Source organism: Oncorhynchus mykiss, chromosome 9 (genome assembly GCF_013265735.2).
Source record: "Oncorhynchus mykiss isolate Arlee chromosome 9, USDA_OmykA_1.1, whole genome shotgun sequence".
In the NCBI taxonomy this organism is placed as follows: Eukaryota; Metazoa; Chordata; class Actinopteri; order Salmoniformes; family Salmonidae; genus Oncorhynchus; species Oncorhynchus mykiss.
The window spans coordinates 53,128,438-53,154,846 of record NC_048573.1 but is presented as its reverse complement, the minus strand read 5'-3'; the positions used below and the strand labels follow the sequence as shown (position 1 = coordinate 53,154,846).

At 41.2% G+C, this 26,409-nt stretch overlaps 2 protein-coding genes across 16 annotated transcripts in view; one reads left to right on the top strand and one right to left on the bottom strand.

Annotated features, from left to right (window-relative positions):
• Nucleotides 1-3,005, top strand: part of LOC110532381 (cyclin-dependent kinase 11B) — a 28,134-nt gene extending 25,129 nt beyond the window's left edge. For 8 of the 14 annotated variants that reach the window (XM_036988316.1, XM_036988326.1, XM_036988320.1 and 5 more), the window contains 2 exons: nt 1,832-2,021; nt 2,241-2,891. In XM_036988316.1, the coding sequence (XP_036844211.1) occupies nt 1,832-2,021; nt 2,241-2,333 (283 nt within the window). In that variant the 3' untranslated portion in view covers nt 2,334-2,891. Of the gene's footprint in view, nt 1-1,831; nt 2,022-2,240 lie in introns of all 14 variants that reach the window. The other 6 variants (XM_036988324.1, XM_021616241.2, XM_036988322.1 and 3 more) reach the window with 1 other exon arrangement.
• On the bottom strand, nt 719-26,409 carry LOC110532383 (matrix metalloproteinase-23). 2 transcript variants are annotated; one of them, XM_021616246.2, is made up of 8 exons: nt 26,016-26,409; nt 13,718-13,857; nt 10,561-10,700; nt 9,927-10,094; nt 5,972-6,136; nt 5,494-5,604; nt 4,487-4,613; nt 719-4,334 (listed from the first exon to the last, which is right to left on the bottom strand). In XM_021616246.2, the coding sequence occupies exons 1-8, from the start codon at nt 26,217-26,219 to the stop codon at nt 4,160-4,162; spliced, it is 1,230 nt and encodes a 409-aa protein (XP_021471921.1). In that variant the 5' UTR covers nt 26,220-26,409; the 3' UTR covers nt 719-4,159. The 2 variants fall into 2 exon arrangements, with proteins under 2 accessions (XP_021471921.1, XP_021471922.1); XM_021616247.2 differs by having other exon boundaries at nt 13,718-13,853; nt 26,016-26,400.

Sequence of the window (26,409 nt, the reverse complement as noted above, 5' to 3'; positions counted from 1 at the left end):
GTAATGCTGTCTTAGGCGTCTCACAGTACGGACATTGCAATTTATTGCCCTGGCCACATCTGCAGTCCTCATGCCTCCTTGCGGCATGCCCAAGGCAAGTTCACGCAGATGAGCAGGGACCCTGGGCATCTTTCTTTTGGTGTTTTTCAGAGTCAGTAGAAAGGCCCCTCTTGTGTCCTAAGTTTTCATAACTGTGACCTTAATTGCCTACCGTCTCTAATCTGTTAGTGTCTTAGCGACCATTCCACAGGTGCATGTTCATTGAAGATCTGTGAAGTTATTTGGATTTTTACGTATTATATTTGAAAGACAAAGTCCTGAAAAGGGGGCATTTCTTTTTTTGCTCAGTTTATTTAGAGGGACCATATGTGCTCTGTGGAAGCTCTAATACAGACTAGATGGTAATTTTTCATGAAGAAAGGTTGATGGGACTTTAACTCTTTACAAGTATTTTTGTGGTAGTGGAATAAGTTTTAAATGTTTTACATAAGCCAATAAGTAAAATTTGGTCCAAGTTAAATGTAGTAAAACAATTGGTCTGATTATTTTCATAGAGGACACTATGATCCTTATTACTTGGATTGTGGGGCAGTTGGATCACATATTTCATCACAAATAACTGCACTCAGACTAGCCTACTACACTTTGTTACACTCCTACATTAATACCACAGTATATGCTAACTGTAATAAGAGTACAGAAGACAAGGAGGCGTTGATGAACTTTAAAACACGGTTAAAAACTTTATTTTATCCCAAGCATTTATCCCTTACTTCTACCATACATTAATTTCTTAATCAAAGAAAAAAGCTGTTAAAAGAAAGTTATGACAGGATAGATAAATAAATGGACAGGTGAATTAAAAAAAGGATACAGGGATGGAAGACCATATGTATGGAGGGATAAAGGGATAAAACAAGGTTAAGTTGGACTGATTGGTATGATAAAGGAATGAATCTATGGTTGAAGGTGTAGATGTGTGTGTGTGTGTGGCATGATTAATAGTTATTGCTGTTCTGATTTCAGATTTGAACATCTAAGAGGTAGACAAATGTGCCATACCTTTTGAAGTTTTTGTGTACACCAAATTGTTCAGAAAAGTGGTCAAGGTAGCTGATTAGTGTCAAAAGTCATAATGTTTACTCATCGTCTCATGCTAATCCCCCCATTTTTATAATTTGAAAGTTCTGAAAAGTTCCATGGCAGTAAATCCAACTCTGGGAAGTTGGCTAAATTAGTTGACATGGTTACTAAAACAGCTGTACCTCTTGATTGGTAGTAGATATTTCTGTTCTTTATTCCTGATTTGAATAACAAAGAATTAGACAGATGTCATACCGTCTAACTTTTGTCTAACCTGTTTTGAAAGGGGTCAATGTCAAGTTTATAAAAAGTTACAGAAAATGTTGATGGTCACTTAAACAGCTGTAAGGTTACATCGGTACCAGATAATTCTGTTATTTCAGATTTGAATAGCAGCGAAGTAGAGGAAGATGTTTCACCCTCTAACTTTTGTAAGGGTTTGGCAAAATGGTCAATGTAGCTGATTTTGTGTCAAGTTGAATTGTTGCATTTACAGTGAATGGAAGTTGGAAGTGATGTCACAATGGGGAGCATTAGAATGTTAGTCTATGAGGATGGACAAAAAGACACACAAATGAATTGATATCAAAAAGCAGACCAGTCTGCACAATTAAGTTTGAATGCCGTTTCTAGCTTAAACAGTAAGAAGAGTAGAAGTATGACGAAGATTTAAAGTCTTGTTTCGCAAGTACCACCTTATTGAGTGACCTCTACCGTCCCTGGCCTTGACTTTTTCCCTTTCCACTAGGTTCCTCACCTACTGCCCCAGCAAGAGGATCCTATCGGACGAGGCGCTGAAGCACGAGTATTTCCGGGAGACACCGCAGCCCATCGACCCCTCCATGTTCCCCACCTGGCCGGCCAAGAGCGAGCAACAGAGGGTGAAGAGGGGGACCAGCCCGCGCCCCCCCGAGGGAGGCCTGGGCTACAGTCAGCTGGTGAGGCTGGGTTTAACTCTACATCCCTCTGTCAACTAGGTTTTGACATCTGAGCTTGGTTTCTGTGTTTGATAGATTGTAGACCTACAGCACTTTACTGTGTGTTGTCAAGACACATCTTCCCACTGCTTAATACTTATTTTTCCAGATTTCATTAGTTCTCTGGCATAAAGGCAATGTGCCTCATCAGCTAATGTGTGTGGCTTGTCCTCTCTCCAGGGTGACGATGACCTGAAAGACTCAGGCTTCCATCTGACTACCAGCAACCAAGGGGCTTCTGCCGTGGGCCCAGGGTTCAGCCTCAAGTTCTGAGCTGCGCCTGGAGGGCAGGACACCCTGCGTATGGGAAGAGACATACTAGCCTGTTCAGCTGACCGGACAAGAATCATGGGACATTTAGTTTTTTATGTGGCTGGACTCATTGGGGGAATGGCTTCCGTTGTCAGGGTCAGCTTACTGCCCTCACCCTGTGAGGGTGGAGACTGGTCGTCACATGATATGAACGATGGACAAACACACTGTCCCTTTTTTCCAAACTATATGGCTGAATCCCAACCATTGAACTTTTAAAGTATTTTCTCGATTCTGACAAGGTTTAACTTTTATGGAAATGAGGCAACTGTGCGTCAAAACCTAACTACAATTTTGTCTGTACCTTAGCTAATGTTGGCTTTTTGTTTTCTGTCTTTTTTACACTGCTGAAGAGGACCAGAGTTGAAGTCGTTGGTATTTGAGTACTGGAGATACTGTATAATAATGTAGCAGTGTTAGAGCCATGTCGATCCATCATATTATAAGGACTTTACTGTATAACCGATGGCTTACATTGACCCGGGACATGTTTTTGCTAGAAATAAAATGTGAATCTTTTATATGTCCACCTTTTTGCTGGTATTTATAAATGCTGTCTAAGCTAAGCAAACAGCACCACACACTGCCTGCCAAAAGGAAAAAATAAAAAGGGAAGTCGAGTCCCCAAAAATTCCCAGCGTTGAATCCAGCTCAATAGACGTCCCAAGAGTGATGTCATTCTTTGCACTGCACACTTTGTCTCAGGACTTTGTTCTTTCAGGGAAAAGAGCCCCAGATTTTTGTCTTTGTTAAAGTGGCTGCGATTTCTAGGACTAAACCAATAAATTATTTGATTTCTAGCTGGAGGAAAATAAACAGTGCAGTCTCATTTCTGGGAGACTGCTGGCTGCTCAGACTGGAACAGTTACAAAATGTTCCCTCGTCTGGAGACTCTTTAGAACCAACACAAATGGAAATGTACATAAATCAGTTTTATCTGAGAGTCCCCTCTAAGCCCTTCTGTGGATTATTACACCTGATGTGTCAAATGAGCATGTAAAGGGAGCTGTTAGTGGAACTGCACCTTCTGGAGAGAAAGTATTGGCTCCACCTAAAGGATAGCTGAGCAAGCAAGATATCGGAGGTGTTCCATATGTGAATAAAGGTCTAAATATTTCCAGTGACTAAACACAATGTTTGTTTTTGGTTTACCCAACTTCAATTCAGACAGTAAATTATTTATATGACCTGTATTAAGAGGCAGTAGCTTTAGAATGCATTACCCATGGATTAATATAGCCAGGTTAGGCAAAATTATAAAACATTTCAGGACAATATTTCAAGTCTGAGGTTACTAGCTAGCCTGTAAGTGTTTGTGACCTCTAACTTCAAAGAACATTCTGTTGTTCACATAATAATAGAATCTAATTTGTACTCGATTGTCACAATGTAATTTTACATCAATATTCAATTTACTAATGATCACAGAAATGTTTATTGTGCACATATGAAAATACATGACTATTTAATTTTTTTTACATAACATGATTGTTTAGAAATAGAACGTACATACATTAAAATATGTGCCCAAGTGAGTGCAGTCCCCATTTGACCAAGCAATGTTTGTGTGAGCGAACGTGTGCATGGAAATATAATTCCTAGAACGGACATCCACATTCAAGTCAATGGGTGGACTGGTGGCCATTTTGAGTGTGCCCAAGAGCGTGCAGTGAAATTGCAGTGGTCTGAGGGACTTATTTTCTAGGAATTATTCTTCTGTGGTCGTGTGTGTGGTCGGTCTCTGTGCTAATACCCAGTGCTTCTGTGTGCAGAGAGTGGCAATGCCCTCAGAAGCGCACACGTACCCTCCAGGAGTAGTTGGTGAGGACCTTGTTCTTTTTCCTCACGATGCAGGTGTATGTGCCCTCGTTGATCGCATTGGCCACAATACTGATGTGGTCATCCTTTAGGGAGAGGTAGCCAGGGTGGGAGTACTCCAGAAGCTCTCCGTCCTTGTACCAGCTACGAAAACACAAGTACACCTAGCTTAGAAAAAACTTTCAGAGAGCGCATAATATCAGGATTGGGGTCAAATTCATTTCAATTGAATCTATTGTTGGTGGGATATCATGATTTGTTCGAAGTGATGTCGGGACTAAATAAGCCATACTCACTATACTTTGCCTTTCTTAGCTGCAATTTTCTTCCCACATCGGAAGGTGAGCTTCTTCCCCTCAGCCACCAGCTTATGTTTGGTCCGTTGGGGTGTGGGGGTGGGGGCCACAGTGGGGAATGGGAACTCTGAGGAGAGTTAGGAAACACAAGGCTAAAGGCTGAGATCCACTTCTGTATAAAGTCTTAACCAGACATGACTCGGTTTACTCCAAAAAGTAAACTAAGAAGATTCCAGAAAATGCCGTCTTACTAATTGTATACCCTGATCTGAGTGGGAATTTAGGATTTAACTTCAAATTATCCCCCAAGACATAGGCACTCAAATTAAGCGTAATATCTACCTCCATGTTGTGCATCAAAAAAGTCACTGGAACCGGTCAGAAGCCATTTGTAGACGATGGACATTGTCTTTATAGTTAATTTAGGCCAGTGTGAACACGTGCCTCATGACCAGCTGGAAGTCTTTTTAAAAGACAGCCACTAGTTTGGGCTGCAAAAATCCCAAATTGACCTTCCGTGTATCTAACCCTCAAGCCACAGTCTGAAATTCCAGTGGTTTGGAGTCACTCTGGAATTTTCCACAGCCGTACAACGTTTTCCAATCAACAATGAGGAACAGATTCGGAGCCAGGAATGGTATCCTCACTCCTCCACGTTCTCCCTTGTTACACACAAAAATCGTGAAAACCCACAACAATGCCGGGGTGGAGGAGTCATAAACTGTGGAGGTTATGGGAATTCAAGCTGTCGAGGTGCCTCACTGACTTCTTTGCTCGCTTACTGTAAGGCAGACTGGGTCTCATCAGGAGGTAATTCTTTGTGAATGACTACTCCAGTGGCAAGTATCTAATCTGCTTTTAAATCAGGAGGGCTGCAAACCTTCATCATGGTTCTGCATGGCTGAACTTTGTTGGCTGCGTTTCGCTGCTTTGGCAAACGGTACTGAGCAATTCCTTGCACCAGTAGATTGAGAGTAATCTTTTTTCCTCTGCAATGCTGCACTTACCGTAACAGAAATCACAGCTGGAGGGGCAGTGCTTCTGCATGAGTTTGCGCTTACTGTCGCAATAGCCTTTCCGCGCCCAGGCTGGACAGATAAATAATCTATCCAAACATCCTACAGGAGAGGAGGAGAAGGAGTGGGGAGAGAGGGACAAGCAGCATCAAAGACATTTGGGAAGACGATCTGGCTGCACATTTACAATAACTCACTTTATTATAAGAGGTTCGACAATACTAATTAATGCCACATTTACTTGTAGCAGGCAATGGTATTGCGTCTAAATTATTTGTGAAGCAGCTATGTAGTGCTCTTGTAGACTTAATGAATGATCTATAAAGCCAATATAAATTGGTTCTTTAAGGTTTAAAATGTGCTATGGTTTAAAAGTACCGATGGTTGTTTTGTGCTACAAATCAATGTAACACCATTGTTTCTCTCAGTCTGTAATACAGGGCTATTTGCTTGTGGGTGCTAGGCATACCGTAGAGTCGGTGCAGGCCCCACACCTCGTCCTGTGTGATGAGCTTGCGCCCCGTCAGAGTTGCATTCAGGTGCATGATGGCCTTAGGGTTCAGGGAGTGCATGAGGCCCAGGATGTGGCCGATCTCATGAGCCGCTACGTGGACCAAGTCTGTCAGCCACACCCCTGCACAAACACCACAACACAGTTAATTCTGTCTCAGCAATTTATTAAATGTTTTATTTAACCTTTAACGAGGCAAGTCAGTTAAGAACAAATTCTTATTTACAATGACGGCCTACCCCGGCCAAACCCGGACAACGCTGGGCCATTTGTGTGCCGCTCTATGGGACTCCCAATCACGGCCGGATGTGATGTAGCCTGGGGAGCATCCTAGATAGTCTAAAGTGGCTAAAGTCCTTTCCCTCTTCTTTTCCTCATCCACAGAAATACACTATATATACAAATGTATGTGGACATCCCTTCAAATTAATTGATTTCAGCCACACCCGTTGCTGACAGGTGTATAAAATCGAGCACACTGCCATGCAATCTCCATAGACAAACATTGGCAGTAAAATGGCCCATAGTGAAGAGTTCAGTGACTTTCAATGTGGCACCGTCATAGGATAACACCTTTCCAACAAGTCAGTATTTCTGCCCTGCTAGACCTGCCCGTTCAACTGTAAGTGCTGTTATTGTGAAGTGGAAAAGTCTAGGAGCAACAACGACTCAGCCGCGAAGTGGTAGGCCACACAAGCTCACAGAACAGGAACGCTGAGTGCTGAAGTGCGTAGTTCGTAAAAATTGTCTGTCCTTGATTGCAACACTCACTACCGAGTTCCAAACTGCCTCTGGAAGCAACGTCAGCACAAGAACGGTTTGTCGGGAGCTTCATGAAATGGCTTTCCATGGCCGAGCAACTGCACACAAGCCTAAGATCATCATGCACATTACCAAGCGTCGTCTGTAGTGGTGTAAAGCCCACCGCCATTGAACTCTGGAGCAGTGGAAAGACGTTCTCTAGAGTGATGAATCACGCTTTACCATCTGTCCGATGGAAGGATCTGGGTTTGGCCGATTCCAGGGGAACACTACCTGCCCAAATGCATAGTGCCATCTGTAACGTTTGGTGGAGGAGGAATAATGGTCTGCGTTTCTTTTTCATGGTCTGGGCTAGGCCCCTTAGTTCCAGTGAAGGGAAATCTTAACACTACAGCATACAATGACATAGTAGATGATTCTGTGCTTCCAACTTTGTGGCAACAGTTTGGGGAAGGCCCTTTCCTGTTTCAGCATGACAATGCCCCCATGCACAAAGCGAGGTCCATAAAGAAATGGTTTGTCAAGATCGGTGTGGAAGAACTTGACTGGCCTGCACAGAGTCTTGACTTCAACACCTTTGGGATGAATTGGAACACCAAGTGCGAGTCAGGCCTCATCTCCCAACATCAGTGCCCGACCTCATTAATGCTCTTGTGGCTGAATGGAAGCAAGTCCCCGCAGCTGTGTTCCAACATTTAGTGGAAAACATTCCAAGAAGAGTGGAGGCTGTTATAGTAGCAAAGGGGGGACCAACTTCATATTAATGTCCATAATATTGGAATTACATGGTCGACAATCAAGTGTCCACATACACTACATGACCAAAAGTATCTAAAGGAACTATACATATGGAAGCTAGTCCTGAGTTGGTTAACAACATATGGCTTTCACCTATACCTGTCTTTTCAGATCAGTGTCAATGAAGAAGACGATACTGAGATACAGTTGATTTAACAACAACGGCACAAGCTGCAAAGCTCTAAGCCAGGGATGGCAACTTTGATGGGGCTGGGGGCCACAAAAAGTCTACTCATTATAAAGGGCAATGGTTGGAAAGTAGAATAAGCTCATCACCGTGCACTTTCACCACCCTGTAGGCTAAACTGTGCACGATGTTCCATGTTGCAGTGGGAGGACCACACAACATACCATTGAGTGACTGCAAATTTACCTCGACGACATGGTATCAACATATAATTTCCACCATGACGAACAAACAAATTGTCGACATTTATAACATTTTAATGACACTTCCTGCTTCCATCACACTTGTGATTTTTTCTTTTTTAAATAGCATTACTTTACTTTCATAAAAACTGTGGATTGAAACGTGGTTAGTGACAGTGGGGCAAAAAACATGAATTTGAAATGTTGTGATGGTTTTCTTGTGGTTTTATGTTTTGTTCAAACTGCCACACTCTCAGGGGTCAAATTCTCATGGAAGTGTACAGTTTGAGAGGCCACTGATCAACAAACATTTGGATTATTTGAACACAAGTGATGATTATAAATGTTGATATTTCTTTGTTCAGTAGTATACATTTGCTAATACAAGCCACACTAACCAAACCGGCTCCGCGTGTGCATCTGCGTGCTCATGTTGATTTTTATCCCCACCAGACAGCTGGTCTTACTGTGGTCCGAAACATAACGAAAAAGACATTACAGACAAAATACTTTACAATTTACATACAGTGCATGCGGAAAGTATTCAGACCTCTTGACTTTTTCCACATTCTGTTACGTTTCAGCCTTCTAAAATGTAGACGCCTCAAGCACTGAGATGCAGTGCCTTATACCGCTGCGCCACTCGGGAGTGTGTACATATTCATGTATGGGTTCTATGCCAGTTGTTGCAGTGTCATACAATGAATATTACATATTAACCTATGGAATATTGATATTTAATATGGATTATTACAATATTGATGTGTTTTTAACTGCTATTGCTGCTTAGAATAGCCTTGTAAATATGTCATTAACCAATTGGAGATAAAAATACAAATACAAAAATAAGTTACTTCTGCTTTTGAGTTTATATTCAGTGCATTTGGGAAATGATTCAATCCCCTTGGCTTTACTGGGACTGTGAAAAGGTTAAAATACCAAAACCAACTGTGAACCAACTATATTCATTTGGGGACAAGTCAAAACACACATGAAACACTCATGGACATTTAGCCAGCTTTCTGTTAATTCTTCCGGTGAGATAATTAGTGGGTTGTTATTTTACCTAACATGCATATGGTCATACAAAATTGTTTATTCTCTACTCCGACAATCAATTCACAGATAAAAAAGGGGAAACCTAGTTAGTTTTTAGTTTTTTAATAATCTCTCCTCGTTCATCCTTCATCTGCGGATTTTATATTGCGGTTGGCAACCAACTTTAAGGAGCATTACCACCACCAACTTTAAGGAGCATTACCACCACCAACTTTAAGGAGCATTACCACCACCAACTTTAAGGAGCATTACCACAACCAACTTTAAGGAGCATTACCACAACCAACTTTAAGGAGCATTACCACAACCAACTTTAAGGAGCATTACCACAACCAACTTTAAGGAGCATTACCACAACCAACTGGACCTTGTGCATCTTTCAGTCACCCACGTGGATATCTGCATGTTAAAACCAATGAGTAGTCAAGTGTCAACCAAGTTCTATTTTAGAGCCTGGCTATGCAGAAGCCCGCTGACGTACGCAAGCAGTTTGGATGAATAGATTGAATGTGTCTATTTATTTGACTAACCAAAGGGCCCCTGGCTCTAATTCGACCTTGATTACTACATGTTTAGATAGCTGGCCGCTAGACTAATTCGCCAATCTAAAATGTTTAGCTAACATGGGCTAATTGAGTGACCGACATAACAAAAGAAAAACAACCAAATTGATCTGAGGGCCTTCAAAAGGGCCAGTTGCCCATCCCTGCTCTAAACTCACAGTAACCAACAATCACACATTTAGGAACAGTATTACACTGTCTACTTTTCCAGCTTCAAGACATAATTACCAACTACAGTGTCTACTACAATTTATACTATTCAACCCAGTGCATCTGACAATAATTGAGCTGGACATCCTGCAAGTAGCTTTGGTGCTGAGTCCACAACAGCAGTTTACAAAAACTCAGAAAAAGGTACATGCCTTTTTTCCAGCTGAAGCGCATGTTTCCCAGAATCCAATACTCATGGTCGTCAAAGTGGATCTCCCCCGTCGGGGGGAAGAAGGCGTGGGCCAGTTCGCCAGTAATGCCGTCAAAACAGTGGTGCAAGTAGGACTGCAGACAGTCTGTGTGGTTGATGGGGTAGAAGCCTGCCAAAAAGAGAGAGCTGTGCCTTAGTCAGAGCAGCCAAGAGGCAAAACACACCCTCTAGCCTTTTCAGCCTCTTTCTCATTCTACATACAGTCTAGGAGATGATGGATTTCAAAGGACAAACTTTTCAATCCCCCTGTGGATGACAGACATTTCTCACATTTGCACCAATAAATTATTTATGGAACAAGAGTCCCAGGCCGTGGTGCTCCCACTGAGACAGCTTCTGCATGATTTAGGGCACTTGAAAATTATTGCACATGCTTGAAGGTGCTCAAGACTCTTTCTCAGGCATCATTCACACTGGACATTATATAAATATACAGTAGAGGCAGATTTGTTCAATTCAAATGCTGATGGCATTTCAGACCTATTTCACTGTGTAGGCCTTCTACTAGAATATGACTATATGCCAGTCATAATGCCTGATATGCTTTAGGTACAGTATGTTTGTTGTGCCCCCACCTATCTTGATGTCTGCCTCCTGGTCAGCGGGAACTTCTCTAAAGCTGAAGGGTGAGACGTCACTCCACATAGTGAAGGCTTTGGCGATACCCCGACGAGTGTCACTGGCATTCATCAGGTTCCTTGGGAAAGAGAGCAGCCTGCACAGACACAATGTGATTATCTGGGGAAACAACTTGGCATATTACAACAGTTACAGTGGAAAGAAAACGTTTGTGAATTACCTGGATTTCTGAATAAATTGGTCATAAAATGTTATCTGATCTTCATCTAAGTCACAACAGACAAACAGTCTGTTTAAACTAATAACACAAACAATTATAATTTTTCATGTCTTTATTGAACACACCGTGTAAACATTCACAGTGCAGGTTGGAAAAAGTATGTGAACCCTTGGTTTTAATAAACTGGTTGACCCTCCTTTGGCAGCAATAACTTCAACCAAAAGTTTTCTGTAGTTCTGGATCAGACCTGCACAATGGTCAGGAGGAATTTTGGACCATTCCTCTTTACAAAACTTTCAGTTCCACAATACTCTTGGGATGTCTGGTGCTCTCTTGAGGTCATGCCACAGCATCTCACTCGGGTTGAGGTCAGGACTGACTTGGCCTCTCCAGAAGGCTTATTTTCCTCTGTTCAAGCCATTCTGTTGTTGATTTACTTCTGTCTTTGGGTTGTTGCATCACCTAACTTCTGTTGAGCTTCGATTGGCGGACAGATAGCCTCACATTCTCCTGCAAAATGTCTTTAATAAACTTGGGAAATAATTTTTCCGTTGATGATAGCAACCGGTCCAAGCCCTGAGGCAGCAAAGCAGCCCCAAACCATGACGCTCCCTCCACCATAGTCTACAGTTCGGATTAGGTTTTGATGTTGGTGTGCTGTGCCTATTTTTATCCACACATAGTGTTGTGTGTTCCTTCCAAACAACACAACGTTAGTTTCATCTGTCCACAGAATATTTTGCCAGTAGCGCTGTGGAACATCCAGGTGATCTTTTGCGAACTTCAGACGTGCAGCAATGTTTTTTTGGACAGCAGTGGCTTCTTCCGTGGCGTCCTCCCATGAACGGCATTCTTGTTTAGTGTTTTACGTATTGTAGACTCGTCAACAGAGATGTTAGCATATTCCAGAGATTTCAGTAAGTCTTTAGCTGATACTCTAAGATTCTTCTTAACCTCATTGAGCATTCTGTGCTGTGCTCTTGCAGTCATCTTTGCAGGATGGCCACTCCTAGAGAGACGAGTGCTGAAATTTCTCCATTTACAGACAATTTGTCTTCCGTGGAATGACATTTAGAGATACTTTTGTAACTCTTTCCAGCTTCATGCAAGGCAGCAATTCTTAATCTTAGGTCTTCTGAGATCTTATTTGTTCGAGGCATGGTTCACATCAGGCAAGGCTTTTTGTGAATAGCAAACTCAAAACATTTTATGGGGCAGGGCAGCTCTACCCAAAATCTCCAATCTCGTCTCATTGATTCGACTCCAGGTTAGTTGACTCCTGACTCCAATTAGCTTTTGGAGAAGTCATTAGACTAGAGGTTCACATACTTTTTCCAACCTAATGTTTAAATTATGTATTCAATATAGACAAGAAAAATACAATAATTTGTGTGTTATTAGTTTAAGCACACTGTGTTTGTCTATTGTTGGGACTTAGATGAAGATCAGATCTAAATTTATGTCAAATTTATGCAGAAATCGAGGTAATTCCAAAGGGTTTACATATTTTTTCTTGCCACTGTAAATCAATGGGCACTATCTCTAAGACAACTGTACCTCGTAAATACAGTTGAAGTCGGAAGTTTACATACACTTAGGTTGGAGTCATTAAAACTAGTTTTTCAACTCCAAAAATGTTTTGTTAACAAACTATCATTTTGGCAAGTCGGTTAGGACATCTACTTTGTGCATGACACAAGTCATTTTTCCAACAATTGTTTACAGACAGATTATTTCACTTATAACTCACTGTATCACAAGGAAAGAGACGTGTTCTATCCCCTAGAGATGAACGTACTTTGGTGCGAAAAGTGCAAATCAATCCCAGAACAAGAGCAAAGGACCCTGTGAAGATGCTGGAGGAAACAGGTACAAAATTATCTATATCCACAGTAAAACGAGTCCTATATAGACATAACCTGAAAGGCAGCTCAGCAAGGAAGAAGCCACTGCTCCAAAACCGCCATAAAAAAAGCCAGACTATGGTTTGAAACTGCACACGGGGACAAAGATTGTACTTTTTGGAGAAATGTCCTCTGGTCTAATGAAACAAAAATCGAACTGTTTGGCCATAATAACCATCGTTGTGTTTGGAGGAAAAAGGGGGATGCTTGCAAGCTGAAGAACACCATCCAACCGGGAAGCACGGGGGTGGCAGCATCATGTTGTGGGGGTGCTTTGCTGCAGGACGGACTGGTGCTCTTCACAAAATTGATGGCATCATGAGGGAGGAAAATTATGTGGATATATTGAATCAACATCTCAAGACGTCAGTCAGGAAGTTAAAGCTTGGTCACAAATGGGTCTTCCAAATGGACAATGACCCCAAACGTACTTCCAAAGTTGTGGCAAAATGGCTTAAGGACAACAAAGTCACGTTATTGGAGTGGCCATCACAAAGCCCTGACCTCAATCCTATAGAAAATTTGTGGGCAGAACTGAAAAAGCGTGTGCGAGCAAGAGGCCGATAAACCTGACTCAGTTACACCAGCTCTGTCTGGAGGAATGGGCCAAAATTCACCCAACTTATTGTGGGAAGCTTGTGGAAGGCTACCCAAAACGTCTGACCCAAGTTAAACAATCTAAAGGCAATACTACCAAATACTAATTGAGTGTATGTAAACTTCTGACCCACTGGGAATGTGATGAAAGAAATAAAAGCTGAAATAAATCATTCCCTCTACTATTATTCTGATATTTCACATTCTTAAAATAAAGTGGTGATCCTAACTGACCTAAGACAGGGAATTTGTACTAGGATTAAATGTCAGGAATTGTGAAAAACTGAGTTTAAATGTATTTGGCTAAGGTGTATGTAAACTTCCGACTTCAACTGTATGTCTGAAGTCAAATAAAACAGCATTTCCTTTTGTTTTTTTAGGCAGTAATCCTTTGGTTAGAAAGGAAGGAGTGAAAAAAAGCAATCTCCATACTTGTATGTGAGCTTGAACTTGTCCCATTTTAGTTTCTCGGGGGTGAAGGTGTAGCGCTTGTTCCTGGAGAGGTGGAGAACCTGCGAGTGAGCATCTTTACGAATCCCAATCATCAACACACCGGAGGTGTGAGCTTCTTCCTTGGGCAAAAAAATTGTAGATTAACCACCTGAGATTTGGGTCAACCAGTTAGGCGCGAGGGAAGGATTTACAACCTACTGGACACAGATGTCACATCAGGGCCATGCACAGACTTTTTGGGGGTGGTGCTCAAGCAAAAAAAAAAAGGGAAATCCCCCCCCCTAAAAAATATTAACAACTGTGGTCACAGAATCGTTGAGCTATTACGACTTATTTAGTTAAATAGAAGCAATAGATGGCCACATCTTAATGGCTAATTAAATTAAACATAATTTACTTGAATTTAATGATGATGTATGGGCACTGGGTTCAGAACAAGAATTCAAAAACAGTTTACAAAGAAAATATATCAAGTATTAGAGCATGGAAGGTTAATGCACAGGTCGAGCCTCTGCACAGGTCGAGCCTTATCTGTGCACGTATCTGTAACACACTTCACCATCCAGATTTCATTTATATTTATGATCATGATCTGGATTCCTAGCTAACTAATTTGGGTTTCCAGACCTTTGTGGGAAAGTCATTTGTCAAATAATCAAAGGAGAATCTTTAAGGAAAGTGATGGATATGTTCTGTGTTAGCTGGGTTTTAAAATAAAATTATAACGTAGAGTGTTGTCTTTGTGTTTATAATAATCATTTCATTTTCATTTTACAGAATAATCTCAAAGTGCATAAAATACAAATGTTTTACCAAATAGAAGAACAAATATTGACACAACTAGACAGGGCAACTGACACAAAGAACACAGCTGAAACTACAAGGAACAAGGACAACAAGGAGCACAGCTATCAATAGAAAGCCTTCCTAAAGAGAAACGTTTTTAGGCCGGGAGGGCATTCCAGAGGCTGAAAGCCTGATCCCCCAAGGAACACATTTTTTACCAAACATGGGGTCATGGAGGAGCAGGCTATCATTTGACCTGAGGGTGCGGGTGGGGTTTTGGAGGGAGCTCAGTTCTTTGAGATAAGGAAGGGCATTGTCATGTATACACCGGAAAGTCAGCAGGAGGGGTTTGAATTCAATCCGGAATGAGTCGGGGAGCCAGTGCAGCGATATCAGGATGGGAAATGATAGTTATGAACTATCCATAGCTAGTACTTAGTGTTCTGTCACTGTTAGTGCTCTTATCTCCTGTCGATGGCTGCACTTACACAGGCAGCCCAATTGTGTTCTTTTTTTCACTAATCGGTCTTTCGACCAATCAAATCAGCTCTGCAAAATGTATTATGTCAGATTATTATGATGTGATTGACTTGATTTAGGAATGTCTGAACCTGACCAAATAACTAAGGAGAATATCAGTAACAACATGAGCTGGAAGATCAGAAGTATTCATGGAGGGAACTCGAGAAACTGGAAATACAAACATGAGGTGTTGTGGAGATCCTGAAGGAGTAAAAGATAGCCTAAGTAAAAGTAAGTGATAACACATGCATAACACCTTTATGAAACCAGTTACATAACAAATTTATACCTTTATATAACAGTGTTGCAGTATCATTAATAACAAACCTTATAACACATTTATTCAACATCATTTGTGAGAAGTTTTCAAAATAAAAGTCCCTTAAAATATATCTTTATTTATCTATTGTACAGTGGAAATGTATATTTTTACAGCCACAGTACCCAACCCTGTGACACATTTCATGTCACCGTCACTAACGGCTGGGAGCAGCACAGGGTAAGCGGTTAGTGACGGTTTGCATTGAGTATTTTGTATCCTGATTTTTCAATGGTGCAGGACAGCCCTTAAGATTAATATTCTGTTATCGAATTAAGAACTTTTCTGTGACCGTATCCGGGAGAAAGCTAATTTGGAGTAAACCGAGTACCTGGCCTAAAGCAAGTTCTGGCCTGGAGTACCAATAATAAATGTAATGTTAGGCCTACAGCGTGTTCACTGCTACAGTAATGTAATGTTAGGCCTACAGCATGTTCTCTGCTACAGTAATGTAATGTTAGGCCTACAGCGTGTTCACTGCTACAGTAATGTAATGTTAGGCCTACAGCATGTTCTCTGCTACAGTAATGTAATGTTAGGCCTACAGCATGTTCTCTGCTACAGTAATGTAATGTTAGGCCTACAGCGTGTTCACTGCTACAGTAATGTAATGTTAGACCTTCAGCATGTTCTCTGCTACAGTAATGTAATGTTAGGCCTACAGCGTGTTCACTGCTACAGTAATGTAATGTTAGGCCTACAGCATGTTCTCTGCTACAGTAATGTAATGTTAGGCCTACAGCATGTTCTCTGCTACAGTAATGTAATGTTAGGCCTACAGCGTATTCTCTGCTACAGTAATGTAATGTTAGGCCTACAGCATGTTCTCTGCTACAGTAATGTAATGTTAGGCCTACAGCATGTTCTCTGCTACAGTAATGTAATGTTAGGCCTACAGCGTGTTCTCTGCTACAGTAATGTAATGTTAGGCCTACAGCGTATTCTCTGCTACAGTAATGTAATGTTAGGCCTACAGCGTGTTCTCTGCTACAGTAATGTAATGTTCGGACTAAGGCGTGTTCTCTGCAAAAATGATGTAATGTTAGGCCTACAGCGTATTCTCTGCTACAGTAATGTAATGTTCGGACTAAGGCGTGTTCTCTGCTAACATAATGTAATGTTAGACCTACAGCGTGTTTTCTGGTACAATAATGTAATGGTAGGCCTACAGTTTTCTGCTACCATAATGTAATGTTCGGCCTAAAGCGTGTTTTCTGGTACAATAATGTAATGTTCATCCTACAGTGTGTTTTCTGGTACAATAATGTAATGTTCATCCTACAGCGTTTTTTCTGGTACAATAATGTAATGTTAGGCCTACAGCGTTTTTTCTGGTACAATTATGTAATGTTAGGCCAACAGCGTGTTTTCTGGTACAATAATGTAATGTTAGGCCTACAGTATGTTCTATGGCTAAAATAAGCCAAAAATATGTGTTCTGATCCATTGTACAAATTTCATTGTACAAACTTCTGTTGTACAATGGATAAATAAAGATATATTTCAGTGTTACTTCGAGACTTTCAGTACCGTAATGAAAATGAACTTTTATTTTGAAAACTCTTTTGAGTGTCTTACTTATACCCCTTCAAGTAAAGTGTTACCAGGTCATGTCTGAACCTGTGTGTCCGTAACTTCGTACTGTAATCTACTAAGACTGTTAGTTGAACTGACAGTTGTGATTTATGGTATTCATTTATACAGTATTGATAGGTATCAATCTCATGTTCAAAATCAAAACAAGAAACAGTTCCGTGCTGCAAGAGTTCTGGCTTGACTTGACCAGCTGAGGATATTAATCTCTATTGTAATTCTGCAGTTACTACAGCACATAACTTCAGGTTATTACTCCAATGCATTGCATGTGAATGCTAGGCATTACTTTTTCATGCGAGGGCATTCCATCTTGTGGAAAAAGAAAGTGGTCAGCAGTAAAATTGCTTTCCAAACTTTAAGTATGATACATTTTGCAGATACAGTATGTCTGATGTCCCTTTGGAGGAGGACAAATAAGACTCTCCCAATAATAACACCTGGATTCTACTCTTGTTTTACAGCCTTGAAAGAGGCCAGCTTGGTGTTTTCTATTTCAGAGCCGTTAGAAATATTTTGTGACTATGTTGTTATTACATAATAGTAATAGAACGTAAAATATACAGTTAAAGTATACACTGTCTGACTGATTATCCAAATCACTTTAGGTGACTTTGTGACAGGTGACTTTTATGACAAGTGAATAAGCTCATTTAGCCTATCGACAGCTCTACTCAACAAACACCTTACCATCAACGATAAGGTATTGGACCAACACGACCTGACCTCGTTGCATTGTTTATATACAATATTTGCAAACTTACATACAAATACAGTGGAAATAGAACCTAAAGAATTGGCTATTTGATAAATCAGAATCTATACTGGTAAAATATCTGTATGAAAAGGAAACATTTCTTCAGAGAGAAATTATGTAAACACTAAGCATTCCTTCAAGATTTCCAATGTTCCTTAATCCTCGGGAGAACAAGAGCTTTGCCAAGAGCTGAGGACTATACTCCCAGACTAACAGCAGAGGAGCCCTGCAGAAGACTGAAGACTTCCTGACACACTGATAACGGAGTCAAGGAAACGTACACTACAAAAGAAGAGGACATAGCCTACAAGCTGGAGCAGGCATTGCACTTAAGTTGGAGTAACTTGAGATATGTCCATGTAGCCTGGCCCTAAATCATGATTACTTGAAGCTACAGTACATGTTGTTCTAAGGCAAGCTGTACCCTTGTCAAACTGCTACGCCATTTATTCCTGGGGAAAACAACTAAAAATGGACACAGAATGTATGAATAATAGTAGACACTTTTAGAATAGCTAACTTGGTATAAGGGATGGTAAAGACTTCAGCCAGATCAAACAATGTTTATTATAGCTACAATACAATAAGAATTGTTGTTGCTCATACAAGCAAGTCAGGCTCTTTGTCACGATCGTCGTCAGGGTGGAAATGACCGTACCAAGGTGAAGCATGGTGAGCGTACATTTATTTTATTTATGAATGTCGCCAACAAAAACAAGAAACAACAAAACGAACGTGAAGCTTACGAGGGCTATACAGGCCACTAACAAAGTCAACTACCCACAACTAAGGTGGCAAAACAGGCTGCCTAAGTATGATTCCCAATCAGAGACAACGATAGACAGCTGTCCCTGATTGAGAACCATACCCAGCCAAAACATAGAAACAGAAAACATAGAATGCCCACCCCACATCACACCCCAACCTAACCAAATAGAGAAATAAAACGGCTCTCTAAGGTCAGGGTGTGACACTCTTGTGATTGTCACACCCTGATCTGTTTCACCTGTCTTTGTGATTGTCTGCACTCCCATTCAGGTGTCGCCCATCTTCCCCATTATCCCCTGTGTATTTATACCGGTGTTCTCTGTCTGTTGCTAGTTCGTCTTGTTTGTCAAGTCAACCAGCATTTATTGAATTCGCTCCTGCTTTCCCCCATCACTCTTTTCTCATCCTCCTGGTTTTGACACTTGCCTGTCCTGACCCCGCCCGCCTGACCAATCTGCCTACCCCTGACCCTGAGCCTGCCTGCCGTCCTGTACCTTTGCCCCTGTTGCTGTAATAAACATTGTTACTTCGACGCGGTCTGCATCTGGGTATTACCTTATCCTGATAGTGATGATATGTCTATTTTAAAGGAAATTACATCCCACTGGGCACAGACAGCAATTCAACGTCTATTCCATGTTGGCTCATTGTAATATCCTATGTATCTTGGAAACTTGTCTGAAAAAGGACAGATAATATTCTAATTTTTCTATGCATTGGCAGGACAGAACAGCAATCTCAAATTTTAAGGGAGTCTCGAGGTTCTGCTCGCCTGAGTTAGAATACCTCATAATAAGCTGTAGATCATACTATTTACCAAGATAATGATCATATATATTTTCCATACCTGTTTATTTACCACCACAAACCAAAGCTGACACTAAGACCGCACTCAACAAGCTGTTTAGGGCCATAAGCAAACAAGAAAATGCTCATCTCATCTCATCTCATCTCTCATCTGGGGCGGCAGGGTAGCCTAGTGGTTAGAGCGTTGAACTAGTAACCGGAAGGTTGTGAGTTCAAACCCCCGAGCTGACAAGGTACAAATCTGTCGTTCTGCCCCTGAACAGGCAGTTAACCCACTGTTCCCAGGCCGTCATTGAAAATAAGAATTTGTTCTTAACTGACTTGCCTGGTTAAGGTAAAGGTAAAAAAAAAAAAAAAGGTAAAAAAAAAAAATAAAAATAAAAAAAATCTAGAGACGGCATTCTTAGTGGCAAGGGATTTTAATGAGAAGCATTCAAAGCTCTCCCTTGCCCTCCATTTGTAACGATGTGCACTGAGAGTCGGGAAGCAAGTTCAGGGAGTGAGTGTTTTAATAAAATAAATGGAACATAATACAAAACAACAATGGCGCCTGGGGAAGGAACCAAAGGGAGTGACATATATAGGGCAAATAATCAAGGAGGTGATGGAGTCCAGGTGAGTCTGATGACACGCAGGTGAACATAACGAGCAGCCTGGTGCGCTAGAGGCCGTAGAGGGAGCACACGTGACGCAATTTGGCAAATTTGACCATAACTCTATCCTCCTGATTCCTGCTTACAAGCCAAAACTCAAACAAGAAATACCAGTGACGCGCTCAATACGGAAGTGGTCTGATGAAGCAGATGCTAAGCTACAGGACTGTTTCGCTAGCACAGACTGGAATATGTTCTGGGACTCATCCGAATATGTTCTGGGACTCATCCGTTCTCTGACTAATCCGCATTGAGGAGTATACCACATCAGTCTCCGGATTCATTAATAAGTGCCATGACGACATCATCCCCACAGTGACCGTGCGTGCATATCCCAACCAGAAACCATGGATTTACAGGCAACATTCACACTGACCTGCTAGAGCTGATGTTTTCAAAGAGAGGGACTCTAACCCGGACTCTTATAAGAAATCCAGCTATGCCCTCCGACGAACCATCAAACAGGCAACGCATCAATACAGGACTAAGATCGAAACCTACAACTTTGGATCTGATGCTCGTCGAATGTGGCAGGGCTTGCAAACTATCACAGATTACTAAGGGAAACCCAGCCACGAGCTGCCCAGTGACGTAAGCCTACCAGACGAGCAAAATGCCTTTTATGCTCGCTTTGAGACAAGCAACGCTGAATCATGCATGACAGTGCCAGCTGTTCCAGACGACTGTGTGATCACGCTCTCTGTAGCCAGTGTCGGTAAGACCTTTAAACAGGTTCAAATTCACAAGGCCGCAGGGCCAGACAGATTACCAGGATGCATACTCAGAGTATGCGTTGAACAGCTGGCAAGTGTTTTCACTGACATTTTCAACCTCTCCCTGATTAAGTCTGCAATACCTACATGTTTCAAGCAGACCACCATAGTCCCTGTGTCCAAGAACACTAAGGTAACCTGTATAAATTACTATTGCCCCATAGCACTCACATCTGTAGCCATGAAATGCTTCGAAAGGCTGGGCTCACATCAACACCATCATCCCAGACACCCTGGACCTACTCCAATTTGCATACCACCCCAACAGATCCACAGATAACAGCATTTATATTACACTCCACACTGCCCTCCCACTTGAACAAAAGGAACACCGACATGAGAATGCTGTTTATTGACTACAGCTCAGCGTTCAACACCATAGTGCCCTCCAATCTCATCACTGAGCTAAGGACCCTGGGACTTCCTGAAGGGACGCCCCCAGGTGGTGAGGGTAGGCAATAACACATCCACCACGCTTACCCTCAACACAGGGGCCCCTTAAAGGGTGCATGCTTAGTCCCCTCCTGCACTCCCTATTCACCCACGACTGCGTGGCCGTACACGACTCCAACACCATCATTAAGTTTGCAGACAACATGATGGTGGTAGGCCTGATCACTGACGACGATGAGACAAACATCAGGGAGGAGGTAAGAGACCTGGCTGTGTGGTGCCAGGACAACAACCTCTCCCTCAAAGTGATAAAGACAAAAGAGATGATTGTGGATTACAGGAAAAGAAGGACCGAGCACGCACCCATTCTCATCGACGGGGCTGTTGTGGAGCAGGTTGAGAGCTTCAAGTTCCTTGGTGTCCACATCACCAACAAACTATCATGGTCCAAACACACTAAGACAGTCGTGAAGAGGGCATGACAAAGGCTATTCCCCCCCAGGAGAAGGAAAGATTTGGCAATGGTCCTCAGATCCTCAAAAGGTTCTACAGCTGCACCATTGAGAGCATGGCTGCATCACTGCCTAGTATGGCAACTGCTCGGCCTCTGACCGCAAGGCACTACAGAGGGTAGTGCGTACGGCACAGTACATAACTGGGGCCAAGCCTCCCACCATCCAGGACCTCTATACCAGACGGTGTCAGAGGAAGGCCCTAAAAATTGTCAAAGACTCCAGCAACCCTAGTCATAGACTGTTCTCTATGCTACTGCACGGCAAGCGGTACTGGAGCGCCAAGTCTAGGTCCAAAAGGCTTCTTAAAAGCTTCTACCTTCTGAACAGCTAATCAAAGGGCTACCCAGACCACTCTTTTGTGCTCTCTGTTTATTATTTATGCATGGTCACTTTAACTCTATCTACATGTACATATTACCTATTACATTGACTCTGTACTGGTGCCCCCTGTATATAGTCTTGCTCTTGCTATTATTGTTTGACTGCTGCTGTTTAATTATTTGTTACTTTTATTGATTCATTTTTTTTACTTATCTATTTTTTACTTAACATGTTTTTCTTAAATTCTTAAAGCCTTGTTGGTTAAGGGCTAAGGGATTGTAAGTAAGCATTTCAATGTAAGGTCTACAGACCTGTTGTATTCAAATAAAAATATGATTTGATTTGTCTTAGGTCTCTCTTTATGTAGTTTGTGGTGTCTCTCTTGTCGTGATGTGTGTTTTGTCCTAGATTTAAATGTTTTATCCCAGCCCCCATCCCCGCAGAAAACCTTTTGCCTCTTGGAAGGCCGTCATTGTAAATAAGAATTTGTTCTTAACTGACTTGTCTAATTAAATAAAGGTTAAATCAAATTTAAAAAATACAAAAGTGCCATCCAGGACCTCTATACCAGGCGATGTCAGAGGAAGGCCCTAAACATTTTAGAAGACTCCAGCCACCCAAGTCATTGACTGTTCCCTCTGATATCGCACGGCAAGCCGTATCAATTCACCAAGTCTCGAACCAACAGGACCCTGAACAGTTTCTAGCCCTAAGCCATAAGACTGCTAAATAGTTTGTTAAATAGTTAACCAAATAGCTACCCGGACTATCTGCTTTGCCCATTTTTGCACTAACTTTTTTGACTCATCACATAAGCTGCGGTTTACCATCTGTCACTTTATTTCTATTTCTGACTCGGTACTGGTACCCTTTGTATTAGAGGTCGACCGATTATGATTTTTCAATGCCGATACCAAACAACAACAAAAAACTGATTAATCGGCCGATTTTTTAAATGTATTTGTAATAATGACAATTACAACAATACTGAATGAACACTTATTTTAACTTAATATAATACATCAATAAATCAATTTAGCCTCAAATAAATAAAGAAACAGGTTCAATTTGGTTTAAATAATGCAAAAAAAAAATGTTGGAGAAGAAAGTAAAAGTGCAATATGTGCCATGTAAGATAGCTAAAGTATAAGTTCCTTGCTCAGAACATATGAAAGCTGGTGGTTCCTTTTAACATGAGTCTTCAATATTCCCACGTAAGAAGTTTTAGGTTGTAGTTATTATAGGAATTATAGGACTATTCTCTCTATACGATTTGTGTTTCATATACCTTTAACTATTGGATGTTCTTATAGGCACTTTAGTATTGCCAGTGTAACAGTATAGCTTCCGTCCCTCTCCTCGTTCCTACCTGGGCTCGAACCAGGAACACATTGACAACAGCCACCCTCGAAGCAGTGTTACCCATCGCTCCACAAAAGCCACGGCCCTTGCAGAGCAAGGGGAACAACTACTCCAAGTCTCAGAGCGAGTGACATTTGAAACGCTATTAGCACGCACCCCGCTAACTAGCTAGCCATTTCACATCGGTTACACCAGCCTAATCTCGGGAGTTGATAGGATTGAAGTCATAAACAGAGCAATGCTTGAAGCATTGCGAAGAGCTGCTGGCAAAACGCACGAAAGTGCTGTTTGAATGAATGCTTACGAGCCTGCTGGTACCTACCATCGCGCAGTCGGACTGCTCTATCAAATCACAAACTTAATTATAACATAATAACACACAGAAATACGAGCCTTAGGTCATTAATATGGTCGAATCCGGAAACTATCATCTCGAAAACAAAATGTTTATTCTTTCAGTGAAATACGGAACCGTTCCGTATTTTATCTAACGGGTGGCATCCATAAGTCTAAATATTCCTGTTACATTGCACAACCTTCAATGTTATGTCATAATTACGTGAAAATAAAAGAGAGCCGCACACTCTAGGAGCTCAGATGCAAAATGTAATTACCAACGTTTCGACATCCAAGCTGTTTTCATCAGGGTATAATCAAACACTGTGGGATGACTCATTTATGTAGTGTCAAAAGACACAGGTGTCTGTAATCATGGCCAAGAGTGGCCTAATATCATTGGTTAATTATCAAATATTAAAATGTCATACATAGAACAGCATACAAACAACAAATGGATAGCATACGATCATAGATTAATTTGACTACACAAGCTTACAAACAATTACAATGGCAAAGTCACAATAATCACAAGAATGGCTTCAGATCAAAGTCTACATTGAGACCGAAGGGCGCAAGGGTCTTTAAGTTAAAGATCCAGGCAGCCTCTCGTTTTAACAATAAATTATTAAGGTCACCCTCTCTCCTAGGGAGGGTGACATGTTCAATGCCAATATGACGAAATCAAGTGGCCTGCCTCCAAGAAGTGGGTTCGAAACTGGATAAGTAAAGTTTTTACACCTAATGGTGCTACGATGCTCTGAGATACGTACTTTAATTTGCGCTTTGTTTTACCTACATAATTTTTACCACAAGGACAAGTTATAAGATAAATAACTGCCTTAGTGGAGCACGTAATAACACCTTTGATTGGGATTACATAAAATTCTGGCAAATTAGTTCGCAACGAGCCAGGCGGCCCAAACTGTTGCATATACCCTGACTCTGTTGCAAGAGAAGTGACACATTTTCTCTAGTTAAAATAAAATCATGTTAGCAGACAATATTAACAAAATATGCAGGTTTAAAAAGATATACTTCTGTATTGATTTTAAGAAAGGCATTGATGTTTATGGTTAGGTACACGTTGGAGCAACAACAGTCCTTTTTCGCGAATGCGCACCTCATCGATTATATGCAACGCAGGACACGCTAGATAAACTAGTAATATCATCAACCATGTGTAGTTAACGAGTGATTATGATTGATTGATTGTTTTTTATAAGATAAGTTGAATGCTAGCTAGCAACTTACCTTGGCTTCTTACTGCATTCGCATAATAGGCAGGCTCCTCGTGGAGTGCAATGTAAAGCAGGTGGTTAGAGCATTGGACTAGTTAACCGTAAAGTTGCAAGATTGAATCCCCGAGCTGACATGGTAAAAATCTGTCGTTCTGCCCCTGAACAAGGCAGTTAACCCACCGTTCCTAGGCCGTCATTGAAAATAAGAATGTGTCCTTAACTGACTTGCCTAGTTAAATAAAGGTGTGTAAAAAAAATAATAATAATAATAAAAATCGGCCAAATCGGTGTCCAAAAATACCGATTTCCGATTGTTACGTAAACTTGAAATCGGCCCTAATTAATCGGCCATTCCGATTAATCGTTCGACCTCTACTTTGTATATATCCAAGTTATCTTTACTCATTGTGTAGCTATTATTACTTTTATTATTATGTGTTTCACTTTTCTATTATTTCTCTATTTTCTTTCTCTCTGCATTGTTGTTGGACCAGAAGTAAGCATTTTACGGTTAGTCTACACCTGTTGTTTACCAAGCATGTGAAGAATAACATTTTATTTTATTTGAAATGACGTGGAAACAACGTTGATTCAACAAGTGTGTGCCCAGTTGGATGAAACCATCCATTCCATATTCAAATCCATAATTGATTTTTGTCATTTATATGAATATTTTCCACTAACTGCAGTGGATAGGTAGCCTATTTTGAAGGCCTACAATTTTATTGCACCATCAAAATTGGAATTCCTCCAATTATTGAATTGGAAAAGGCTACATTATCTCGTGCATAATTAATGATTATGAAAAGGCATTTAGATTTATATCTGATGAAGTCATAGTGGGCTACAGTTCTTTACCGTCTAACGAAAAATGTGCTTAATATTACAATGCCATTATTTTATTTAAAAGTTACTGTTGTCCAACAGCTGTCACAAAGCATATATCTTGGTAGACACAGATGTTTTTTTCAAATGAAATTATTGTTTTGGTCCTAAATGGTTTTCAACATCCAAAGTCTTGATCATAACTTATTCCGGCAATGTGGTTCTCTTAACCTGTCCAGTATACAAACTGAATGAACCGGTGCGATAGGAGGTATGCCGTTAGAAAGTGGAATTGTCACACCATACCTCTATTCTCCAGGTGGGAAATGCTGTGGTTTCTTGCATCCCTGCGAACAGAACCCCAAGCACCGTCACAGCAAGCAAAGGAGCACTGACATCGCCTCTTTGTAAACTTCTGAACGTCTGACACACCATCGTTGCGATATCACCTTCCAGAAAAATTCCCTCAACAAAGACAGACCAGTCAATTTCACCACCATCTATCCCCATGGATATCAATGGCCATCCATTGCATCCTTTTATTTGAACACAATATTTTCAATTGAGGATAACCGTGGCAAGCACAGTCCAGCGGAATGGGTTGTGGAATCCTTTGTCACCCACCGCCAGCTCAAAGCTACATCAAAAAGTCTGCAGCTATACAACCCTCCGGCGCAGCGCTATTCCGCACTGTCCGCCA